The following is a 24,851-nucleotide window of genomic DNA, read 5'->3' as shown; positions in this document are numbered from 1 at the left end:
TTAAAGGCACAGTCAACTTAGTGTATGTAAACTTCTGACCCACTGGAATTGTGATACAGTGAATGATAAGTGAAATAATCTGTCTGTAAACAATATTTGGAAAAATTACTTGTGTATGCACAAAGTAGATGTCCTAACCGACTTGCCAAAACTATAGCTTGTAAACAAGAGTGGTTGAAAAATGAGTTTTAATGACTCCAACCTAAGTGTATGTAAACTTGCGACTTCAACTGTACATGCTGCATTGTTACATTGACATGGGAGTCAACTATGATGGATTGTCACTGTGTTAGTCAATAAAAAGTCTCACACAAACCATGAATATTTCACATTTTAATTGTTTATTAAACAATGTCGATTTTTGTTTGAGTGACAGACAGTGGACATTAAAAGAGAAAAGAAAATGTTGAGGAGCAGGGAGTAGGAGAAGTTAGAGGAAGAAAAGGAGGAGGTGAGGAGCGTACATAGCAGAGAGTACATAGCAGCTGATTCCCACCTTACTTGTGATCAATATCAGTCATTTTAATTACATTAATAATGATAATAACAGTATGGACACTAACTGTAAGAAGAACATATGTAGCAACAAATCAAAAATGAGAACCAACCAGTAATCATTGAAAACAAAGATTAAAAAGAGATTGAAAATCATCTCTTAAAGTGGAAACATTTATTTTTAACACTTCATGTTTGTAAATCCTTTCTGTAAGTATTTCATGTTTATTTTTTCATATATTTTTCTTTTATTTACTTTGTTTTTAAAAGTGGTGACCCGAAGTTCTGCATGCTGATTGGTAGATTTTCTACTGCCATCCCTTACACAAACACATACACACACACACATTTTTGTTCCTTCTTTCTGTCTCTGAGAGTAGTATTTTTGCAGTGCCCCTTGGTAGTCTATGTTGTTAACATGTATGCCCTCCTTTCCATTGTAGAAAATAGTTTTAAACATGTCAGTAAAAAATGTAGTATTGGCCAAAGTACTGAGTGAACAGTTCTACTACTTACAGATTGTAATTCAGCCATTGTTGAGAGGTAAATGAAGAGCACTTCCAATTGGAGACAGATTTTCATGTGAATATTCAAAAATATGCATTTTCCTACCCGAGATGTTTCCATCAAACTGACCTGTTGCGGAAAAAAGTCTGTGCCTTAAGATGTAGTGCACATAAAAATAACTTTTGCGGTTAAATTACCATGTACCGAATAAATAATACAAGTTAATTGGGGTTATGTAAAAAAAAAAAAAAAAAAAAACTGCATTATATTGCGACTGTGCCCACTCTGGTCTTGGCACGTGCTCTCTAGCCAACAGCTTGCAGATACAGTGCGCGTAGGATAGCCTATATGATGAGATTATTATGGACAAAAGAGCAAGATTATTTTAATATGTCAAAAGGCAGCCAAGTATCGATCATCATTTCTCTGGATTAAGACCCTCAATATTTATTGGAAAGGAGCATCAATCACTGCATTATTATAGTGGGAAGACGACACAACATATCATCACGTGACTCGACGTTTACTTCGATATGATGGTTATTTGCGGTTTCCAATTTCCATCAGGACTGTCGTGAAATGTTTTATCTGACATATACTTTTTTTGGGATAGAAACCTGGTTACAGATCCAGAGGGTGTAGGTTCTTGCTCTGTCAGTCTCTCTTGTTCAATGAGCTCTCTGATGTGTGTAAATACAGATTGAACAGAACAAAAACAAACAGCAGGACTTAACTCTCAGACACACAGAGAGACACACCAAATGTACCCTTCAGAGAGCACGTATTAACATGTATGTGCATATGAACATGTGATGTATATGTCCTATTGTATTGAAAACACACACAAGCACATACATGCCTACATGTCCACACTCATTCTCTCAAACATAAAGATGATGTGCATCCCAAAGGGCACCCTATTCTCTATATAGTGCACTACTTTTGACAAAAACTAGTGCACTATAAGGGGAATAGGGTGCAATTTGGGACACATTTACAGACAACGTGAATCCTAAAGTATATTGTCTAAGAAGAAGGCATTAAGGAAATATTGCTGAAATAAATACAAATAAATTAAATTATATAAAATAGTGGGCAAAAAACATAACTCTGTTAAATACAACAAATCAATTAATAAAATAATAATATATATTTTTTTAATCCATACCCAGTCAAATCAGCTATTAAAGAAAATACTTTTTTACAGGTCCAAAAGACAGGTACAGTTTTTCTGACAGACAGACAGACAGACAGACAGACAGACAGACAGAGGTGGACAGATCTTAATTTAGACATTCAGAAATCATATCAGTATGAGAGTATAGTGGTGTGCGCCATCTTGAGGATGTGTTGGGGGTAGATAGTGAGGGGCTCTAGGGGTAGAGGTTGTGTGGTTGTCTGGGTGGTCAGAGGGGTGAGTGGGGCAGAAGGGCCTATGTACTAGGCGGATGGGTGGTAAGGGCTGTAGGGGTGTCTATCACTTCTGGTTGCAACAGTCACGGTTGATTGGCAGTGCTGCGATGATCCCCTCTAGTACCTGACCTGGATTCGCCCCCACCGTCCAAAAAAATCTAAATAAAAAACTTTATTGACATCAGTTGGTTGGTGACAACAGTGCAGATGGACTGACAGGCTTCATGGCAGCAGAGACAGGAGAGGAAGCGAGACATCTCACGCCCTCCTTTTTTCTGGTTCGTATACAGTCAATGAACTAAAGAGACCAGACTCAGCTGCTAATACATTGGTACCTATGTCATCCCTTAAGCAGACCGGAACTGTGACCATTTTTATCAATGGTAAACAGCCTGAGTGGGACATCTTCATTTATCCACCTTCTTTGATGGCAGTTTGACTGTAGCTCTGGGTCCGGAGCTGATTTGTGGTCCGACACCCTGATTTCAGAAATTGTGTGTATGGATGTGTACTATACAAGTGAGTGTGTGTGTGTACGCGTCAGTAAATGTACATGTGAGAGTATGTCTATGTGAGTGTGTGTAACCCTGTACATCAGTGTGTGTGAGACGCAAGTCCCTGTGTGTAGGGTGGGAGTAGAGGTTAGAGGTCAGGGGTCCGGGTTGGGGCTCTGTCGGGGAGGTAGGGGGTCATCCTGTCCTGTGTGGATGGTTTTGGGGTCAGTAGTTGTAGTTTGGGGGCTATAGCAGGGTATATGGAGGGCAGTTGGAGTTGGGAGGTATCCTGGTCATCCCAATTGATGTTGGGGGGTTAGAACAGGGTCTGTGGGGCAGGTGGAGCCTTGGTGGATTTATGGGCACATTTGAAATTGGGGGGCAACCCGTGTGGTTTTTTTCAGGGTAGAATATTTGAAAAGTGGGGGGCTATAGCAGGGGGGGAGGCGCCGTATGTCGTATGGTAGTTTCGGGGTACAGTTGAAGTTGGGGGGCTATAGCAGGCCATCCATAAAGCTGGTGTCGAGGTGCTGGATGAGCACGCGGATGAAGGACATCTCTTTACGCGTGTTCTCAAAGATGATGCGTGGGTCGTCTGACTGGCAGCGCAGGCAGTTGGGAGCCATCACCATGGCCAGGTTGTTCACATCCATCTTAGTTATCACCACGTTGGTAGGCTGGCCAAACACCTGGAGGGTTAGAGAGACAGAGAGAAAGAGAGAGCTGATGATGATGGGTGTGTTTGAGCAGGTGTGTGTGTGCGTTACCTGTAGGAAGAGGGTGCTGTGTGAAGTTAAAAAGTGTGTATGAATGTGGATGAGTGTGTGAGCATGAGTGTGTAGAGAGGATGATGTACTATATATCACTGTAAGATATTCAAAATAGGACATTACCCCGTTAAGATAACTGCTTTTCCAAAGATATCTACACTGCCTTTGGAAAGTATTCAGACCCCTTGACTTTTCCACATTTTGTTACAGCCTTATTCTAAAATTGATTGAATTGTTTTTGTTCCCTCATCAATTTACACACCATTCCCCATAATGACAAAGCAAAATAGGTTTGTAGATTTTTGTTGTTGTTAATAATACAAATTTTAATAAAAATCACATTTACATAAGTATTCAGACCCTTTACTCAGTACTTTATTGAAGCACCTTTGGCAGCGATTAAAGCATTGAGTCTTCTTGGGTATGAGTATTTGGGGAGTTTCTCCCATTCTTCTCTGCAGATTCTCTCAAGCTCTGACAGGTTGAATGGGGAGAGTTGCTGCACAGCTTTTTTCAGGTCTTTCCAAAGATGTTTGTTCGCGTTAAAGTCTGGGCTCTGACTGGGCCACTCAAGAACATTCAGAGTCTTGTCCCGAAGCCACTCCTGCGTTGTCTTGGCTGTGTGCTTAGGGTAGTTGTCCTGTTGGAAGGTGAACCTTCGCCCCAGTCTGAGGTCCTGAGCGCTCTGGAGCAGGTTTTCATCAAGGATCTCTCTGTACTTTTCTCCGTTCATCTTTCCCTCGATCCTGACTAGTCTCCCAGTCCCTGCCGTTGAAAATGCGGCAGGGACTGCTGAAGATGCTGCCACCACCATGCTTCACTGTAGAGATGGTGCCAGGTTTCCTCCAGACGTGACGATTGGCATTCAGGCCAAAGAGTTCAATCTTGGTTTCAACAGACCAGAGAATCTTGTTTCTCATGGTCTGAGAGTATTTGGGTGCTTTTTGGTAAACTCCAACCGGGCTGTCATGTGCCTTTTACTGAGGAGTGGCTTCCATCAGGCCACTACCATAAAGGCCTGATTGGTGGAGTGGTGCAGCGATGGTTGGCCTTCTGGGAGTTTCTTCCATCTCCACCGAGGAAGTCTAGAGCTCTGTCAGAGTGACCATCAGGTTCTTGGTCACCTCTCTGACCAAAGCTCTTCTCCTCCGATTGCTCAGTTTGGCCGGGTGGCCAGCTCTAGGAAGAGTCTTGGTGGTTCCAAACATCTTCCATTTAAGAATGATGGAGGCCACTGTGTTCTTGGGGACCTTCAATGCTGCAGACATTTTTTGGTACCCTTCCCCAGATCTGTGCCTCGACACAATCCTGTCTCAGAGCTCTACGAACAATTTCTTCGACCTCATGGCTTGCTTTTTGCTATGACATGCACTGTCAACTGTGGGACCTTATATAGACAGGTCTGTGCCTTTCCAAATCATGTCCAATCAATTGAATTTACCACAGGTGGACTCCAATCAAGTTGTAGAATCATCTCAAGTATGATCAATGGAAATAGGATGCGCCTGAGCTCAATTTCGAGTCTCATAGCAAAGGGGCTGAATACTTATGTATATAAGGTATTTCTGTTTTTTTATTTTGAATAAACTTGCTAAAAATTCAAATAACCTGTTTTCGCTTTGTCATTATGGGTATTGTGTGTAGATTTTTTTGTTGTATTTAATCCATTTTAGAATAAGGCTGTAACGTAACAAAATGTGGAAAAAGTCAAGGGGTCTGAATACTTTCTGTACAGCTACAGTAGGCTAGCCAAGATGAATGCTAGGTGTCGTTTTGTAGCTTTCTTTTTGCAGACAATCAACAGTAGCCTCTGGCCATCCTATTGCTACTATGTTCACTATTGAAGGTTTACTTTTGTAAATCATTGTCCCTAAAATAAATAAGCTCAGGGAGTGGATTGATGAGAGCTTCTTTTTACACTGGACTTTTGTATGTACAGTATAGTGTGTGTGTGTGTGTGTTACCTGTAGAAAGCGTATGAGGTAGCAGAGCACCAGTCTGTTGATGTGAGGCAGGCCCATGACAACGTTGACTGCAGCCTCAGGGTCATCATAGTGAGTGATACACTCCTCATAGAACTCATGCGGAATCAACGGCTCCTCCAACTCTCTGTACCAAAACTTCAACAGAGATGCTGGGGGGAGAGAGAGAGGAAGAGAGAGGGGGTAGACTTGGAAAGAGAGAGACAGGGAAATTGGAACGAGAGAGAGACTGAAAAATAAGAGTAATTTGTTCGCTCTAGCTATCTACAGTGTAAGTCAATAAAAAAAAAATCAATGACAGTCCAATCAAGAGACTGAAACAGTTGACTGGTCAGACACACAAACCCCTCTCCCTGGCCAGCACACACTGACACTAATGCCTCAATCACCCAGAGTACAGACCAGAACAAAGGAACACCATTATAGTTATCTATGTGTGTGTGTGTGTGTGTGTGTGTGTGTGTGTGTGTGTGTGTGTGTGTGTGTGCTGTCTCTTATACACATCTAGATGTGTATAAGAGACAGGTGTGTGTGTGTGTGTGTGTGTGTGTGTGTGTGTGTGTGTGTGTGTGTGTGAGAAAGAGAGACCCAGCTAAAAATTCTAGGGAGAGAATTTTTTTGGGGGGAAAACGTATGACATTATAAAATCCATGTACACAAACAACAAGTGTGCAGATAAAATAGGCAAAAAACACACACATTTCTTCCCACAGGGCCGTGGGGTGAGACAGGGATGCAGCTTAAGCCCCAACCTCTTCAACATATATATCAACGAATTGGCACTAGAAAAGACTGCAGCACCCGGCCTCACCCTACTAGAATCTGAAGTCAAATATCTACTGTTTGCTGATGATCTGGTGCTTCTGTCACCAACCAAGGAGGTTCTACAGCAGCACCTAGATATTCTGCACAGATTCTGCTAGACCTGGGCCCTGACAATAAATCTCAGTAAGACCAAAATAATGGTGTTCCAAAAAAGGCCAGGACCACAAATACAAATTCCATCTAGACACCGTTGCCCTAGAGCACACACAAAACTATACACACCTTGGCCTAAACATCAGCGCAACAGGTAACTTCCACAAAGCTGTGAACGATCTGAGAGACAAGGCAAGAAGGGCATTCTATGCCATCAAAAGGAACATAAATTCAACATACCAATTAGGATCTGGCTAAAAACACTTGAATCAGTTAAAGAACCCATTGCCCTTTATGGTTGTGAGGTCTGGGGTCCGCTCACCAACCAAGAATTCGCAATGGGACAAACACCAAATTGAGACTGCATGCAGAATTCTGAAAAAATATCCTCCGTGTACAACGTAGAACACCAAATAATGCATGCAGAGCAGAATTAGGCCGATACCCCCTAATTATCAAAATCCAGAAAAGAGACGTTCAATTCTACAACCACCTAAAAGGAAGCGATTCCCAAACCTTCCATAACAAAGCCATCACCTAGAGAGATGAACCTGGAGAAGAGCCCCCTAAGCAAGCTGGTCCTGGGGCTCTGTTCACAAACACAAACACACCTCACAGAGCCCCAGGACAGCAACACAATTAGACCCAACTAAATCATGAGAAAACAAAAAGATAATTACTTGACACATTGGAAAGAATTCAAACTAGAGCAAACTAGAATGCTATTTGGCCCTAAACAGAGAACACAGTGGCAGAATACCTGACCACTGTGACTGACCCAAATTTAAGGAAAGCTTTGACTATGTACAGACTCAGTGAGCATAGCTTTGCTATTGAGAAAGGCCGCCGTTGTCAGACCTGGCTCTCAGGAGAAGACAGGCTATGTGCACACTGCCCACAAAATGAGGTGGAAACTGAGCTGCACTTTCTAACCTCCTGCCCAATGTATGACCATATTAGAGACACATATTTCCCTCAGATTACACAGATCCATAAAGAATTCGAAAACAAACCCGATTTTGATAAACTCCCATTTCTACTGGGTGAAATACCACAGAGTGCCATCACTGCAGCAAGATTTGTGACCTGTTGCCACAAGAAAAGGTCAACCAGTGAAGAACAAACACCATTGTAAAATACAACCCATATTTATGCTTATTTATTTTCCCTTTTGTACTTTAACCATTTGTATATCGTTACAACACTGTATATATACATAATATGACATTTGTAATGTCTTTATTCTTTTGAAACCTCTGTGAGTGTAATGTTTACTGTTCATTTTTATTGTTTATTTCACTTTTGTATATTATCTACTTCACTTGCTTTGGCAATGTTAACATGTGTTGTTTCCCATGCCAATAAAGCCCCTTGAATTGACAATTGACATTTTTTGGAATGTTACCCGTACAGTGTGTCATGACTGGCCAGTTCGGGTCAGGTTACTGTGGATCACAGTCCTACAGAGACATCTCTCACTCCCACAGAGGGGRGAAGGATAGAKGGGGGGGGGGGGGGGGTTTATGATACCTCACACCCATTGTAAATCTTAAGGCAGCAGATGGATCCTTTGTCCTCTCAGTGTGGAGGTTTGGAATGTATGGTGGGTCTATGGAGAATCTACCTCAGAACGGCAACATGCAATAAATGGACTTCGGGACAATCTATTTCATCAGCCAAAATGGTGGTAACAACGATAGGGGGAATATGAAAATGAATGTTGTTTTTGTTGTTATTAAAAGTTAAATTATGACGTTATAACGAAAACATTGTAACTTGAAGAGTTTTCATAATATGTACATGACTTTTACATACTGTGCATTGTGTAGAAAATATCCCAATCAAAGATAATGTTTTTGTAAAGATGAACTGTGAATTTAGTTGTCTAAACTAGATCAGAGTAAAATCCATACCTTGCCTTGTAACTAGATACCCCCCAGAGAACTTGCTATAAAGATTGGAAACGCCCCTTTGTGACCCGGGGGTATTAAACATGTGAGTTAAGAATTTACATATTAGACTAAGTTGACCGCGCGCTGCAGCCGAGGTCCACGACTATTCGTGACCCCAAAACGCAACACGAGGTTGAAGAAGACAAAGGAACCTCTTAACAATCAATGCAACGGTTGAGTAGCTGTATCTAAGAAGGTCAATTCAAGCAGGACCATCCGGTTATTCTCTCCAAGGAATCGTGTGTCTACAATCCTTTCATTCCCACGCTGGAATTATTTGCAAAAAATAAAAACTGAAATATAACATTTACATAAGTATTCAGACCCTTTACTCAGTACTTTGTTGAAGCACATTTGGCAGCGATTACAGCCCTGAGTCTTCTTGGGTATGACGGGTCAGTCACAGTGGTCAGCTTGGCATACATGTATTTGGGGAGTTTCTCCCATTCTTCTCTGCAGATCCTCTCAAGCTTTGTCAGGTTGGATGGGGAGCGTCGCTGCACAGCTATTTTAAAGTCTCTCCAGAGATGTTCGTTCAGGTTCAAGTCTGGGCTCTGGTTGGGACACTCAAGGGCATTCAGAGACTTGTCCCGAAGCCACTCCTGTGTTGTCTTGGCTGTGTGCTTAGGGTAGTTGTCCTGTTGGAAGGGGAACCTTCGCCCCAGTCTGAGGTCCTGAGCGCTCTGGAGCAGGTTTTCATCAAGGATCTCTCTGTACATTGCTCCGTTCATCTTTACCTCAATACTGACTAGTCTACCAGTCCCTGCCGCTGAAAAACATCCCCACAGCATGATGCTGCCACCACCATGCTTCACTGTAGGGATGGTACCAGGTTTCCTCCAGACATGACGCTTGGCATTCAGGCCAAAGACTTCAATCTTGATTTCATCAAACCAGAGAATCATGTTTCTCATGGTCTGAGAGTCTTTAGGTGCCTTTTGGCAAACAACAAGCGGGCTGTCATGTAGGGCTGGGCGGTATACCGTATTTTACTACATACCAGTATTTATGCATGGACCGTTTGGGTTTTTACTTAACGGTATGTGATACGCTGTGTGTAACGTCCATTTTTATAGTATAGTTTACTCCGCTACTTGAGTCATCCCTCTCCGCTCTCTCTCTCTCCATGCCGCTTTCCACACAGACCTAGTACCACCCCGTCACTCAAGTAGCGCATTTGTTGTTGCTTGTCCACGAGACACTTTTGTTCAGTCTGCATGGTCAATGTAGCACATTCAACAATGTTGCTTCCACTTTGATCGTAATATAAATCCACAAGCGTTCTATAATTATAATATTAGTTTGTGTTTCTTACATCTGCAAACAGCTAGTTTGTATTTTCTTAGCAAGTTAAGTTAAATCGTGTTAGCCACTAATGCTAAACGCTAGTTAGCTGCCTCGTAAACTAGCTTATAAAAGTACTGAGTCAGGGCAAACGTAGCTCGCTAATACGTCCTGATACCAGTACTGGTGGAGACTTAAATCAGCATGTTGTTTGTGCAACATTATTTTCTAAATCAAAGAGGAATAGGCGAAGCATGAATATGTTGGCTATATGAATAAAGATTTAATGTAGCGAAAGATTATAGGGTCCCCTAGGAAACACTGAACATCACTTTGGTTCCTACCCTGTCACAATAACTCGTTCATTGCATTTTCATTCGTCGTCATGTCAAACAACACTGTAATCAAAGTGCCCACTATAATTTATATTCTAACTATAGAATTATAATAAACATTCTAATTTCCATGAGTTCACCCAAGTGTTTAGATCTGAATCGCAACATTTGGTTAAAAATAAGGCCCAGTATTTTTTCCCATATCGTGTAGAAATGAGATCAGTGTGGAAATGATCTCAAATGAGTGCAGGAAATGCAGAAATTGATGGAAATGCAGGAAGTTATTTTAGGTTGAAGTTGAATTGAAGAGTATAAAACAATCCGAATGGAGAAAGACCCATTGAAATTATTTAGAATATATGTTGCCACCCTAGGGTCACACACTACTCATAAAGCAAATGTAGAACTTTTATTAATCAAAAACATAAAATACCGTCAAATACCATCATACCGCCAAAAATGTGAAAAATACCATGATATGTTATTTTGGCCATATCACCCAGCCCTACTGTCATGTGCCCTTTACTGAGGAGTGGCTTCCATCTGGCCACTCTACCATAAAGGCCTGATTGGTGAAGTGCTGCAGAGATACTTGTCCTTCTAGAAGGTTCTCCCATCTCCACAGAGGAACTCTGGAGCTTTGTCAGAGTGACCATCGGGTTATTGGTCACCTCTCTGACCAAGGTCCTTCTCGCCCCAATTGCTGGGTCGTCAGCTCTAGGAAGAGTCTTGGTGGTTCCAAACTTTTTCCATTCAAGAATGATGGAGGCCACTGTGCTCTTGGGGACCATCAATGCTGCAGACATTTTTTGGTATCCTTCCCCAGATCTGTGCCTCGACACAATCCTGTCTTGAAGCTCCACGGACAATTCCATTGACCTCATGGCTTGGTTCTTGCTCTGGCATGCACCGTCAACTATGGGACCTTATATAGACAGGTGTGTGCCTTTCCAAATCACGTCCAATTAATTGAATTTACCACAGGTGGAGTCCAATCAAGTTGTAAAAACATCTCAAGGATGATCAATGGAAACAGGATGCACAAGAGCTCAATTTCGGGTCTCATAGCAAAGGGTCTGAATACTTACAGTTGAAGTCAGAAGTTTACATACACCTTAGCCAAATACATTTAAACTCAGTTTTTCACAATTCCTGACATTTAATCCTAGTAAAAAATGCCCTGTCTTAGGTCAGTTAGGATCACCACTTTATTTTAAGAATGCGAAATGTCAGAATAATAGTAGAGAGTGATTTATTTCAGCTTTTATTTCTTTCATCACATTCCACTGGGTCAGAAGTTTACATACACTCCATTAGTGTTTGGTAGCATTGCCTTTAAATTGTTTAACTTGGGTCAAATGTTTCAGGTAGCCTCCCACAAGCTTCCCACAATAAGTTGGGTGAATTTTGGCCCATTCCTCCTGACAGAGCTGGTGTAACTGAGTCAGGTTTGTAGGCCTCCTCGCTCGCACATACTTTTTCAGTTCTGCCCAAAAATGTTCTATAGGACTGAGGTCAGGGCTTTATGATGGCCACTCCAATACTTTGACTTTGTTGTCCTTAAGCCATTTTGCCACAACTTTGGAAGTATGCTTGAGGTCATTGTACATTTGGAAGACCCATTTGCGACCAAGCTTTAACTTCCTGACTGATGTCTTGATGTTGCTTCAATATATCCACATAATTTTCCTCCCTCATGATGCCATCTATTTTGTAAAGTGCACCAGGCCCTCCTGCAGCAAAGCAACCCCACAACATGATGCTGCCACCCCAGTGCTTCACGGTTGGGATGGTGTTCTTCTGCTTGCAAGACTCCCCCTTTTTCCTCCAAACATAACGATGGTCATTATGGCCAAACAGTTCTATTTTTGTTTCATCAGACCAGAGGACATTTCTCCAAAAAGTACGATCTTTGTCCCCATGTGCAGTTGTAAACTGAACTGTAATCTGGCTTTTTTTATGGAGGTTTTGGAGCAGTGGCTTCTTCCTTGCTGAGCGGCCTTTCAGGTTATGTCGATATAGGACTCGTTTTACTGTGGATATAGATACTTTTGTACCTGTTTCCTCCAACATCTTCACACGGTCCTTTGCTGTTGTTCTGGGATTGTTTTGCACTTTTTGCACCAAAGTATGTTAATCTCTAGGAGACAGAACGCATCTTCCTTCTGAGCGGTATGACGGCTGCGTGGTCCTATGGTGTTTATACTTGCATACTTTTGTATGTACAGATGAATGTGGTACCTTCAGGCATTTGGAAATTGTTCCCAAGGATGACCCAGACTTGTGGAGGTCCACAATTATTTCCTGAGGTCTTGGCTGATTTCTTTTGATTTTCCCATGATGTCAAGCAAAGAGGCACTGAGTTTGAAGCTAGGCCTTGAAATACATCCACAGGTACAGATCCAATTGACTCAAATGATGTCAATTAGCCTATCAGAAGCTTCTAAAGCCATGACATAATTTTCTGGAATTTTCCAAGCTGTTTAAAGGCACAGTCAACTTAATGTATGTTAACTTCTGACCCACTGGAATTGTGATACAGTGAATTAGAAGTGAAATAATCTGTCTGTAAACAATTGTTGGAAAAATTACTTGTGTCATGCACAAAGTTGATGTCCTAACCGACTTGCCAAAACTATACTTTGTTGACAAGAAATTTGTGAAGTGGTTGAAAAATGAGTTTTAATGACTCCAACCTACGTGTATGTAAACTTCCGACTTCAACTGTATGTAAATAAGGTATTTCAGGTATTTCTTTTTCAATAAATTTGCTATAATTTCTAGAAACCTGTTTTTGCTTTGTCATTATGGGGTATTGTGTGTTGATTGATCAGGGTAAAAAAAAACGATTTAATCAATTTTAGAATAAGGCTGTAACATAACAAAATGTGGAAAAAGTTAAGGGGTCTGAATACTTTCAGGACGCACTGTATAATAGAGAATCTTTTTTGCATGTTTTGGTGTTAAAGTTAGTAGAACATTTCCAGCGGAACTTATCCAGAATGTGGTTACAATGTTCTCAGAATATACAACATTGATGTTCTAGATGCATTTTATGGGACGTTGCAAGAACATTCATGTGTTCAGTTTTCTGAAGGTTGAGATAATATTTTATCAACGTTACATCAAACATACACAGAAAATGGTTTCCATGTTCGAGAAATATAAAATGTTAATGTTCCAGACACGTTTCAAGGGAAAGTTGCAAGAACATCACAGTGTGTCAATTGTCAGGATGCATCGCCTGATGGTGCCAAAGAAACGTTCTCCCCCCAAAAAATATGTTTCATTACACATCACGTCATGTTACTGTTTCCAAGCAGAGGATGGGTCAACCACTGATCCATTCACAGTGCTTGCTTGTTGGCAAGATTTAGGGATACTCACACACAGTGCTTTTAACATAGTGTTTTCAACTTACATATTTGACACAAGATTACATTGTGCATGTTCATTTATACAGTAATTCTTTTTCAACATGCCGTCATCTAGGATTTGAACTCACAACCTCTTGGTTCATAGTATTCAGATCTTACTGCTACACCACCATGTCTGCGTCAGTTATCAGTTCATCTGACTATTCTCTCATTGATTTCAGCAATTGAAGGGCTTTCTGTATAGTTGTCTAATTTTGGTGAGGGCATATTAACCTGTTTTAATGATACTCCTGAATATTTTCTTGAGTGTACTTTTAACAGAGCTGAGATTTATTTCAAAGTGCATTCACCCTATTCCTTACACCAATCAAATTGTTTCTGCTCTACACAAGTGCCCAGGGAGAAGGGGTTAGAGTTTCTTCCGGACAGGACCTAACTATACTGGCCCAATAAGCACATGCCCTAGATAACCCTTATTGGGACAGTGGATAGGGTGTTAGTCACTGATGGCTTGGGTTCAAGACCCGCTAGGGGAGTCATCCTACTTTCACATTTTTAGCAATATAGGTTAACGTCACTATTTGGAAACAGTTACAACAGACCTATCTGATCTAATTAAAATGAGTTTCTCATTGAAAGATGGGAATCGGTAGAATTCTAGATAGCTGAGCATCTCAAAGAGAACTCTATGGTCTTTTTGAAACCCACACCACATGTATCACGTAGAACAAACGTTTCTCTGATAAGGAACAGCATCAGCTCTCGTCATTGCATTTCTATCTGTAACGTTCCTAATTTGTTGCCGAAAACGTGGCCCAGGTGGTAGTGTTGCTTCTGATAGAAACACACCTAGAACATGGTTTTCACATTCTCAGAATATCAGAAAAGTGTATATTTACAGTAGCATGCCTGTACTTTCTAACATTTAACAGATGATGATGCCAGTTACACCAGAAAAATACACAACACAGAGCTCCATCTCCAAGTTTTAATGTGGAAAAATAGACAAATTGCAACAGACTAACTTGGGACCAATGTTGGGGGTAATAAATTACTTACAGTTGTATTACTTTTATGAGTAACGGAGTAATATAACGAGTTACTGTCTTCAAATATTGTAATGATTACAGTTACTTTTTCAAGTAAACCATACATTACTTTCAGAAGTATATCTATACTGTCGTGTTATATAGGCGTATATTTTTAAAGCCTTGTCTCACGCTAACGGAATTCAAGCTGTAGGCTAACCCGTTTCCAAAAGGGGGTTTCGTAAAGCTGAAAATCAAAAAAAGATAGCAGCTGTGTTACCCCGCTTAACCTTTTCCTTGTGGGAAATGCTCACATTATTTTGAGTTAATCGAGGAGAAAGAGAACAACATTTTAGTCAAATGCAAACTCGGCAAAGGCAGCATTGATCTCCTCATCCAGAAACACCATATCAAACCTGAAAAAGCATATGGAGGTCATGCACAAAGGCACAAAGCTGGTAGCCAAAGTTCCAGAAATGCGTGAAAGAGGAGAAATCTATACACATTATGGTAATAAGCAAAGATATTTAAAAAACATTTGTTCTAACGAAATGTCCATATAAACAATCAAAATATCTGATAAATGCGATTCAAAACAGCAATAATGAGCATTAACATATAAGAATGTGAGAGTAGGGTCACTCCCCCAGTGGGTCTCTAAACCCCGGCCTCCTGCACCAATGACAAACGCCCTAACCACCGTACCAATAAGGGACATCTCCAGGGCGTGTGCTTATTGGGCCAGTATAGTTAGGTCCTGTCTAGAAGGAACCCTAACCCCTTTTCCCTTGGCACTTGTGTAGATCTGAAACAACTAGATAGGTATAAGCAATAAGGTGAATGCACTTCGAAGTAAATCTCAGCTCTGTTTAAAATTACACCCAAGAAAACATTTTATTGATCATAGTGATCCAGGAGTATCATTAAAACAGGTTAATATGCCCCACCAACATTAGACAACTATACAGGAAGCCCTCAAATAGCTGAAAACAATCAAATCAACGATGAGCGAATAATCAGATGAACTGATACCAGACAGGAAGATTGGAGTACAGTGAACCAAGAGGTTGTGAGTTCAAATCCCAATTGAAGACATGTTGAATAATACTTACTGTAAAAATGAACATGCACAATATAATCAGGTGTGTCAAATATGTAAGCTGAAAACACTGTATGCTTAAAGCACTGTGTGTGTGAGCATCCCTAACCTTGCCAACAGACAAAGAGCTATGAATGGATCAGTGGTTCACCAATCAGGGTCTTAATTGTCTCGGCAACGTGATGTGTAATGCATAATTATTATTATTTTTTTTTTTTACACATAAACGTTCCTCTGAAACGTGTCTAGAAATGTTTTGGGGTGGGACGTTGACGGAATATTCTCCTAACCGACAGAAAACTGGACACAATGTTTTTGCAACGTTCCCATGAAACGTGTTTAGAACATTAATCTCTTATGTTCTGAGAATATGGCAACAATGTTCTGTGTATGTTTGGTGGGACACTGATGGAATATTCTCCGAACCCACAGAAAACTGCACACATGAACGATCATGCGATGTTCCCACGAAACGTATCTATAACATTAATATCTGAGAACATGGTAACCACGTTCTGGGTAACTTCTATTTGACATTAAGTGAATAGTCTCTTGGAAACACTACTTGCGCATCATGGGAACATTCCTATGAAAACGTTAGTTACTGATCTAATGAGACTCTTAACCCTTTACACTCTCGTGGGAATTGGCCTAAGTTGAAATGTTTGCTACAGAAGAAATATGCAAAGCATATCCATGGTAGTAATTGAAAGAGAGCAGTTTGGAGAGAATGGCACAATTATTAGACCAAAGGTGAAGACACAACAGTTCACCTGACACAAGACTGAATCCAAACATTACACTGTTGAGTTATGTGCATTTTAAATGTACTGTATTTTTCGCCGCATTTGTTGATAAGTAAAACTGAAAATAATCTGGATACATTAAGTAACATGATAAGAATATTCCTGGAAAATGTGGAGTAGGTGCAACATAAGACAACAAAAATGACAAGGGTTTCAGGGAGAAGACTAACTGGTGTCTCCAAGTGGCCACACACCTCTCCAAATTGTGCAAACATCCTAAGCAATTTCAATGCACTTTTATGACTCAAAGAAGAGCCTTCAACTGTAAGGTACTTTTTGGAGCTCTCCTAGCTGAGCCGTTGAGGAACTAGGGCAAGCATACTCGTAGTTGTTTCGACACAACCCTGCGTCCCCGCCATCACACAATTACTTTTGTGTTTTTCCCAATCCAAAAATGGTCCATTATAAATCGCAATCTGGGTCAGGTGGTCACGATTTGAAAGCTTGTTCCATTGCCAACATGTTATAAAATACAATCTTACAGTGCTAGGCTTTCACAAGGCAATTCAGAGAAACAGATCGCAATTTATGATATGTAAAGTGCACATTTGGATTTAGGCATGCTTGTATGACATCAAAGAGATATTTATTATAATCCTAGTCTCATCTTTCAAAATACATCGATGTCATCTTAATTTACAGCATTTCCCTCAATCAGACAACAAAACATTTGCAAAAGTTGCCCAATTACAAGGAGGGATGGGGGCAACTTCTTGTCGTGCGCGGTGCTCAAGTTTGGAACGGCTGTCAGTCAAAACCCATACAGCGCTGTGAAGCACAGAGCCAGAGCTCTGATGTCATGTATAGCATGTTACTGTACAGTCACTACGTTCCAATTTAGGTGCTTATTAGTGCCCAAATCTGCCCTTTTCAACCCGTTTACGGGTATGAGTGTAAAGGGCTACGGGAACGTTCTCTAAAGTTCTGGGAACGTTTGTTGTTGGAGAGAGCGAGTTTGTGTATGTGTTCTTGTGTGAGAAAGAGAAAGAGTGTGTGTGTGTGTGTGTGTGGTTCATCCAAGTGTCTCTGTGCTGGTAATAGAGTTATAAGTAATGACCTAGTAAAGCACGAACTGGCTCTCTCCAACCTACAGACAGGACTACTCTCTTCCTTCTACAAGGAATCTTTTTTGAAATGACTGTAGTTTTGCAGCAGGCACATTGCTCCCAGCATGCTTTGGTGTTGGGGCTATTAATACTCAGAGAATTAGAGCACTGCAGAGGGCCTGGGGCTAGTGGAGGGTAGGAGAGAGGGAGGAGGGAGTGTATACAGTGGGTGGATGGATCAGGACCTAGGGTGTGTGTGTGTTACCTGGGATGTGAGGATCCTCCAGATCCGTGGGGATCTTCCATTGGTCCACCTGCAGCTTGAGGGCGTTGACCTCATCTATGTCACCTGGAACCCTGTCAGGTCAGGGGTCAGAGACACATTAGACTCCTCCTCCTCACATATGAAAATCATTCCTCACAGCATGTCCATCCTTACCAATCGCTTTATCTCTTCCATTTATCGCTCTCTCTCTGTCTGGTCTCTGATGACTACCAGGACATTCACTGACAGGCGCGTCTACTACAACTAACTCCTCCCTCTTTCCCTCCCTAGTACTAGTGACTGAGAGTTAGGTACGGACCTGAAGATGCCCTCTGTCTGGTCTCCGTTGAGCCCCAGAACCTCCTCTGAGAGGCGTGTCTGGACCCAGGGCAGCTGGCTGTCGGGGTAACGCTCCTTCTGCAGTGACATCACATCCTCCAGGGAGGAGCCAAACATGGAGGGGCTGAATATGGCGTTCCTGGCGTGTTTGATCTCCTCCAGACACGGCTTCTGCAACCCCTGGATAACAACACACACACACACAGGAAAACACGCACTGGTTGTTAGATAAGACACAACTACTATGTGCTTCTGCAACCCATGGATTACAATACACACAGACACGCATGTTTATGTAACTATATCTATACGGGCAGTCAACATAGAGACCCGAGTCTCTTTATAAAGTGAGCCCTACAAACAACACACAACATGCGCATCTATTTAGAAAATGACAAAATGCATACGTCATTCCAACAAAACAAGTTGTATTGTGTCATACCGTGTGGTAGAGGGATAATCAACGAGGGGATGTGCAGTTCCATGATAACATAACACAACTCTACAGCTCTCGAGGTGTAGCCAAAGCAACACATTATATATTTAGCAACCGTGCATTTACTGAAAAATACTGGTATGACCTTCATAAATGTATCTAGATTAATTATTGAGAGACCGAAAATAAGTATGAAAGGAGTGGGCAGGGAGAAAAGGAGGAGGAGAGAAGGAGAGAGAGAGAGAGAGAGAGAGAGAGAGAAAGGAGAGAGAGAACAGTTCATTGGGTTTGCGCTAGGGCAGAATCAGTCCTATTAATCGCCTGGAAAAGGCTCTGCTCTGGGCTTAATACCAGTCAAACACTGGGCCTCAGGCTATGGGATGCGGTCAGGGTGTATGTGGGTGTGAGTCCACCAAGTGACAACTGTCTCTATTACCACCCTGCAGAGATGCTGGCACACTCTACACGCCTCACACACACAATGCCAACCACCAGTGCCTGCTAGCACAGACTGGCATCACCACATGTGATGGGAGATGGGAGCATACACACACACACACACACACACACACACACACACACACACACACACACACACACACACACACACACACACACACACACACACACACACACACACACACACACACACACACACACCACACACACGACCAATGAATTACGTTACCCACCACTATCAATCCATCACTCGCTCTCTCCTCTTTCATTCCCTGTCTATTCGTCTTCCTCCCTCTCCCTCCCAATCAATTCCTCTCCACTGCTCCTTTGCTCTGTTCATCCCTCTATCCCTTGTTCTCTCTCTTCATCTGTCTCTCCCTCGCCTATCCTTTCCTTCTGTTCAGACCTCTGTCTGTTTCTGCCTCTCCAGATAGAGTTGTAGACAGCAGATGAGAGACAGCCTCACTGGCTCCCTCCTGTGGCCGGAGTGGGAACAGCACCCTTTCATGACATGAAGTAGAATTATTCCTCCATGGTCACAATCTTCAGGAGGATTTGGTGTTGAGCTTATATGATCGTCTTTCAGATAGAATAGGGAATCTTGTCAGCTCTATTCATTCTATTTCTATGTTCCTAATATTTCACATGAATACACCTCATGATTACATGATTCTCTTTCCATGCGGGAAAACTGAGCTAGATGCGGGAAAACTGAGCTAGATGCTGGCTAGTAGTCTGACTTACACACGGATAACAGACACTCTGATTTATTTTCCTGCAACATTCGATGCAATGCTGCTGGCTCTGATACTACACACCCATGGTGAAGTCTTTGGTACACAGATAGGCAGAGAGAGGAGGAACTAGGACATAGAGAGAGTTACTAGGGGCAAAAACTAGAACATTCAAAACGTCCGATGTCAGTAGGTCACAGAAGAGATCGTCACTGGACACCAGTAGAGAGAGGCTGTTCTATTACAGATCATTTAAACCAGTGGACTTGCCTTATAATGATTGGCACTGGTCTAAAACAGACAGCCAACTGGGCTAGTATCAACTAGAACCGGTTTAGTGAGACAGTCAGTCAGATATTGTTTTATAGGTCAGGGGAAGGATAGATGAACAACGGAATGGAATGTCCCCCTGGAGGCTGTTTCCATGACACCCAGACCCCCCCCACCCCCCCCCATCACTCTCCGTACACATGCCAACACACATGCGCACATCCACACTCACTCACGCATATATACCCAAACACACACAGACACGCACGCAACCCTCCGTCTGTGAGCCTGGTGAACAGAGGCAGACTGTGAAGTCATGTGATCTGGTTTAAAAACACACAGAAGATACATTTGCCTGAAGGGCTCCTTTAATTGGTGGACTGGTTAAGAAATCAATATGAGCGTGTGTGTGTGTGGAGGGGGGGGGGGTGATAAAGTGAGACTGTGTATGTGTTTATTTGTGTGTGTGTGTGTGTGTGTGTGTTGTTCTAGCGTTCTCAGCAGGAATTCTGCTCCAGACATTACATTAATAACAAACTGCATTATGTGCACCGCTTCCTGAAACAAAAACTCAACACACACACACACACACACACACACACACACACACACACACACACACACACACACACACACACACACACACACACACACACACACACACATAGGGCGATGATTCAAATGAGGGGCTAATGAAATGGAAACACAGGAAGTCCTCTGTCACACAAAGGGAAACAAAACAAAGGGTAACTAACGAGGTGGATGCGCGATAAATAATGATTCTATCCGGAGTTCAGCTTATCCCCTCAAGCATCTACTTATTGATTTCCTACTTAGTAAACAGGAGCTTAAAGCAATACAAGTCAGTGGTGACATAGCATTGCACGTTTGTGTAGTGCATCGTGTCCCATATTCCCAACCCATTCCCATCCTCGGGAGCATTCTGATATGGGATTCTTAATCAGACGGCGGTGGGCTATGCCATGTGAGGAGGGGGGTGTGTATAGTGTGCCTCTCTCTGTGTATGCGTGTGTGAGTGAGTGTGTGTGGCGTGAGGAGGGGTGTTAATTAAGTGGTGTGTGGTTGCCGTGGGGATAGTTAGTGGTTAGCGCACAGACCTCGTTGCACTCGATTTCCGTGCGCTCAGCTAACTTACAACTAGCTAACTAACCCCGCACTACAGCTAAAAGAGGAGGAAGAAAAGCAGACTGGCCCCCCCCAGACGGAGTCCCGCCAGGTACAGACACAACAGACAGACAGACAGACAGACATACCGGGAGAGGAAATTAGAAAGAAGGAAATTCTTCTTCTCATGAAGGATGGTAAAGGATGGTGGGTTGTGGGTCAGGCTGTAGTGCGCTCACACTCACACTCACACTCACACAGAGGTTAGTTGTTAGATCATACAGCACTGAGTTGCAATTTACGAAGAGTAGAGGAAATAGAGCACTTATACCTTCTTAGCTCCGGTCAGAGCTGCCTTCTGCAGTTTACGGTAACAGTATTTGGCATAGCAGCTTATCGCCACTCCTGGAGAAAAACACACACACAAACGCACAAACACACGCGCACACACACACACACAAGTTAGTTGTTAGATCATACAGTAATGAGTTGAAATTAACGAAGATTAGCGGACTCAAAGCACAGGTATAGCGAGGGAACAGAGAATACACACACACACGCATGTACACTGCATGACAAAAAGTATGTGGACACCTGCTCGTCGAACATCTCATTCCAAAATCATGGGCATTAATATGGAGTTGGTCCCACCTTCGCTGCTACAGGAGCCTCCACTCTTCTGGGAAGGCTTTCCACTAGATGTTGGAACATTGCTGCGGGGACTTGCTTCCATTCAGCCACAAGAGCATTAGTGAGGTCGGGAACTGATGTTGGGCGATTAGGCCTGGCTCGCAGTCGACGTTCCATCAGCCCCAGACCATTATTCCTCCTCCACCAAACTTTACAGTTGGCACTATGTATTGCCAAACCCAGATTCGTCCGTCGGACTGCCAGATGGTGAAGCGTGATTCATTCCACTGCTCCAGAGTCCAATGGCGGCGCGCTTTACACCCCTCGAGCGGACGCTTGGCATTGCGACATGGAAACCTCCTGACAAACCATTCTTGTGCTGTTGTTGCTTTCAGAGGCAGTTTGGAACTCGGTAGTGAGTGTTGCAACGCCTAGACATTTCCACTTCACAAGAACAGCACTTACAGTTGACTGGGGCAGCTCTAGCAGGGCTGACATTTGACAAACTGACTTGTTGGAAGGTGACATCCTATGACGGGACCACATTGAAAGTCACTGAGCAGTAAGGCACAGTAAGGCCATTCTTTGTCTGTGGAGATGTGTGCTCAATTTTATACACCTGTTTGCCCACGGGTGTGGCTGAAATAGCAAAATCCACTCACTTGTATATGGCTGGCTGTATACAAGTGAGTAATTAACTTGAGTGGCAGCAGAACTACCCTGTGCCACACAGGGTAGTTCTGCTGCCACTCAAGTTAATTACTGGAGGGTAACAGCTCAGTGGTCTAAATCTGGAAACACACCGACCATACAGCCTCAGGCCTAACCAGCCAGCACACTGTCCTTCTGACCCTATGTGACACCCACGTTGACACACTGTCCTTCTGACCCTATGTGACACGCACATTGACACACTGTCCTTCTGACCCTATGTGACGCCCACATTGACACACTGTCCTTCTGACCCTATGTGACACCCACATTGACACACTGTCCTTCTGACCCTATGTGACGCCCACATTGACACACTGTCCTTCTGACCCTGTGACACCCACATTGACACACTGTCCTTCTGACCCTATGTGACACCCACATTGACACACTGTTCTTCTGACCCTGTGACGCCCACATTGACACACTGTCCAACCATCATGTTCATACATTCTACAAGCACATAAGAGCACAATTTGACTCAGGTAACAGTCCTAGTAGTTACCAGAGTTACCCTACACTAAAGGACTGAACTGATGCTCAGGACTCTCCCCTCAGGGAATGAATGAGTAGACTGACACCCAAAAGACAGTAGAATGATGTAAGACAGAGAAATGGTTCAGCAGACCACATGGACACGTGGAGGAAATACACAGTTACAAATGTGTGATGTGTGTGTGTGTTACCTGACACACACACACACACACACATACATGCGCGCACCAGATAGAGTTAGACAGTTGTCACAGTGGTAGGGGAAAAATGCCGCAAATTGAAAAAGACAGAGTGCAGACAACCACAGACAGAGTAGGTAGGTAGGTAGGTATACAGACAAAGAGAGAGAAAGACAGACAGACAAAGATTGACAGACAGACAGAGTAGGTAGGTAGGTATACAGACAAAGAGAGAGATACAGACAGACAAAGAGAGAGAGAGACAGACAGACAGACACAGAGAGAGAGAGACGGACAGAGAAACAGACAGACAGACAGATAAACACAGACAGACAGACAGACAGAGCGATAGGGGGTCGACAGCTATGAAATAGACACACAAAACGCTGAGGACCTAAGAAGCTAGATAGATACGGAGCTAGATCCTGAAGGTGAAGGACGGAGAGGAAGAGGAGGATTAAAGAGATGACATCAATGGAGATGAAGAGAGAGGAGAAGAGGATGGAGATGGGAAGGACGAGGTGGTGGTAGCAGAAGTCGTAATCTGCTGCAGACACAGGAAGAGTAGCCAGGGCCTTGTGTGTGTGTGTGTGTGTGTGTGTGTGTGTGTGTGTGTGTGTGTGTGTGTGTGTGTGTGTGTGTGTGTCCACCCCACATCACGTGACAGAATGGTGTCTCTCATCTGTCTCCCTTATCAATGCCAGGCTCTGTGTTTGTTAATTAATGTACAGACGTGTGTGGATGTAGTGTGTGGCTGAGCGCTGGACTGGCCAGCGATTTGGTTGCTTTCGGATGCCTTTCGCCTCAAGCGATAGATCAACAGTTGAATTCCCTCACTGTGCAGTTCCACCCACTATGACAGAAGTTAGAGCTTGAACTATTTGTGATATTACTCTCTCTTTCTCTACTCAACCTTTTTCCCCTTTCTCTCCTCCTCCCTGTGGCTTCCGTTGAAGCCCTTCAATTGACTTCTGCCTTCATCCCTCTCCTCTCAATCCCTCTCTGGAAAGCTTTTCAAAGTCCTCACCTCCATTCCTTCTCTATTCCGCATTCTCTTTTTTTCTCCTTTCTTTTTTTTTTAATGTCTCCAGGCTCCCTCTCCTCCCACGTCCTGTCCTGCTGTCCTGTCTGTCTGTTCTTACTGGAATTTGTGCTGGTTCTTTGCATGATGTACACACTGTTAACACATGAGTCTGCTTTAAGTTTGTCAGTGTGCCTTTGTTTGCATGGATTCATGTCTTTCCTTCTTGATTGTGACAATGGTGTAATGAGTTGTGGCCTATTGTGTTGTGTGTGTCTGTGTTGTGTGTTGTGTAGTTGTCGCAGTTCGCACCATGTGTTTGTTAGGGGAGTCTGTTTGTCCTAGTACACCAAATCCTTGTAGTCGTTACCAATGTTAATCTACGTGTTTTGATGTATTTGTAGGGGTAGTGTTTGTGGTCCATGTGTCGGGGTGTGTGTTGTTAGTGAGGATGCTCGAGGTTGGTTGTGTGGCTGTACGTGTGTCGTTGCGAGTTCTGGATGGTTCTGGTTGGTGTCGCAGCGGGATCGACGGCACGTGGGCTGCTCTCGCGCACATCTCAGCCGGCGTCTGCCTGGCTATGTTATGTAGGCGGAGAACCAACACTGATGCGGATGGGCCGGTGCCCTGGGGAGGGAGAAAGGCGTGGGCCACAGAGCGAGGGTAGAGCGGAGGATCCAA

At 43.0% G+C, this 24,851-nt stretch overlaps 1 protein-coding gene across 2 annotated transcripts in view; it reads right to left on the bottom strand.

The window, feature by feature from the left end:
• Positions 1-318: 318 nt before the first annotated feature.
• Positions 319-24,851, bottom strand: part of arhgap39 (Rho GTPase activating protein 39) — a 149,631-nt gene continuing 125,098 nt past the window's right edge. For both annotated transcript variants that reach the window (XM_023997955.2, XM_023997956.2), the window contains 5 exons: positions 21,466-21,539; positions 18,091-18,290; positions 17,772-17,863; positions 5,644-5,813; positions 319-3,598 (listed from right to left, as the gene is read on the bottom strand). In XM_023997955.2, the coding sequence (XP_023853723.1) occupies positions 3,404-3,598; positions 5,644-5,813; positions 17,772-17,863; positions 18,091-18,290; positions 21,466-21,539 (731 nt within the window). In that variant the 3' untranslated portion in view covers positions 319-3,403. The remainder of the gene's footprint in view (positions 3,599-5,643; positions 5,814-17,771; positions 17,864-18,090; positions 18,291-21,465; positions 21,540-24,851) is intronic.

The sequence above is a fragment of the Salvelinus sp. IW2-2015 genome, linkage group LG13, assembly GCF_002910315.2.
Source record: "Salvelinus sp. IW2-2015 linkage group LG13, ASM291031v2, whole genome shotgun sequence".
Taxonomy (NCBI): domain Eukaryota; kingdom Metazoa; phylum Chordata; class Actinopteri; order Salmoniformes; family Salmonidae; genus Salvelinus; species Salvelinus sp. IW2-2015.
Note: the sequence above shows the minus strand (reverse complement) of the source record. Positions and strands in the feature narration are given on the sequence as shown.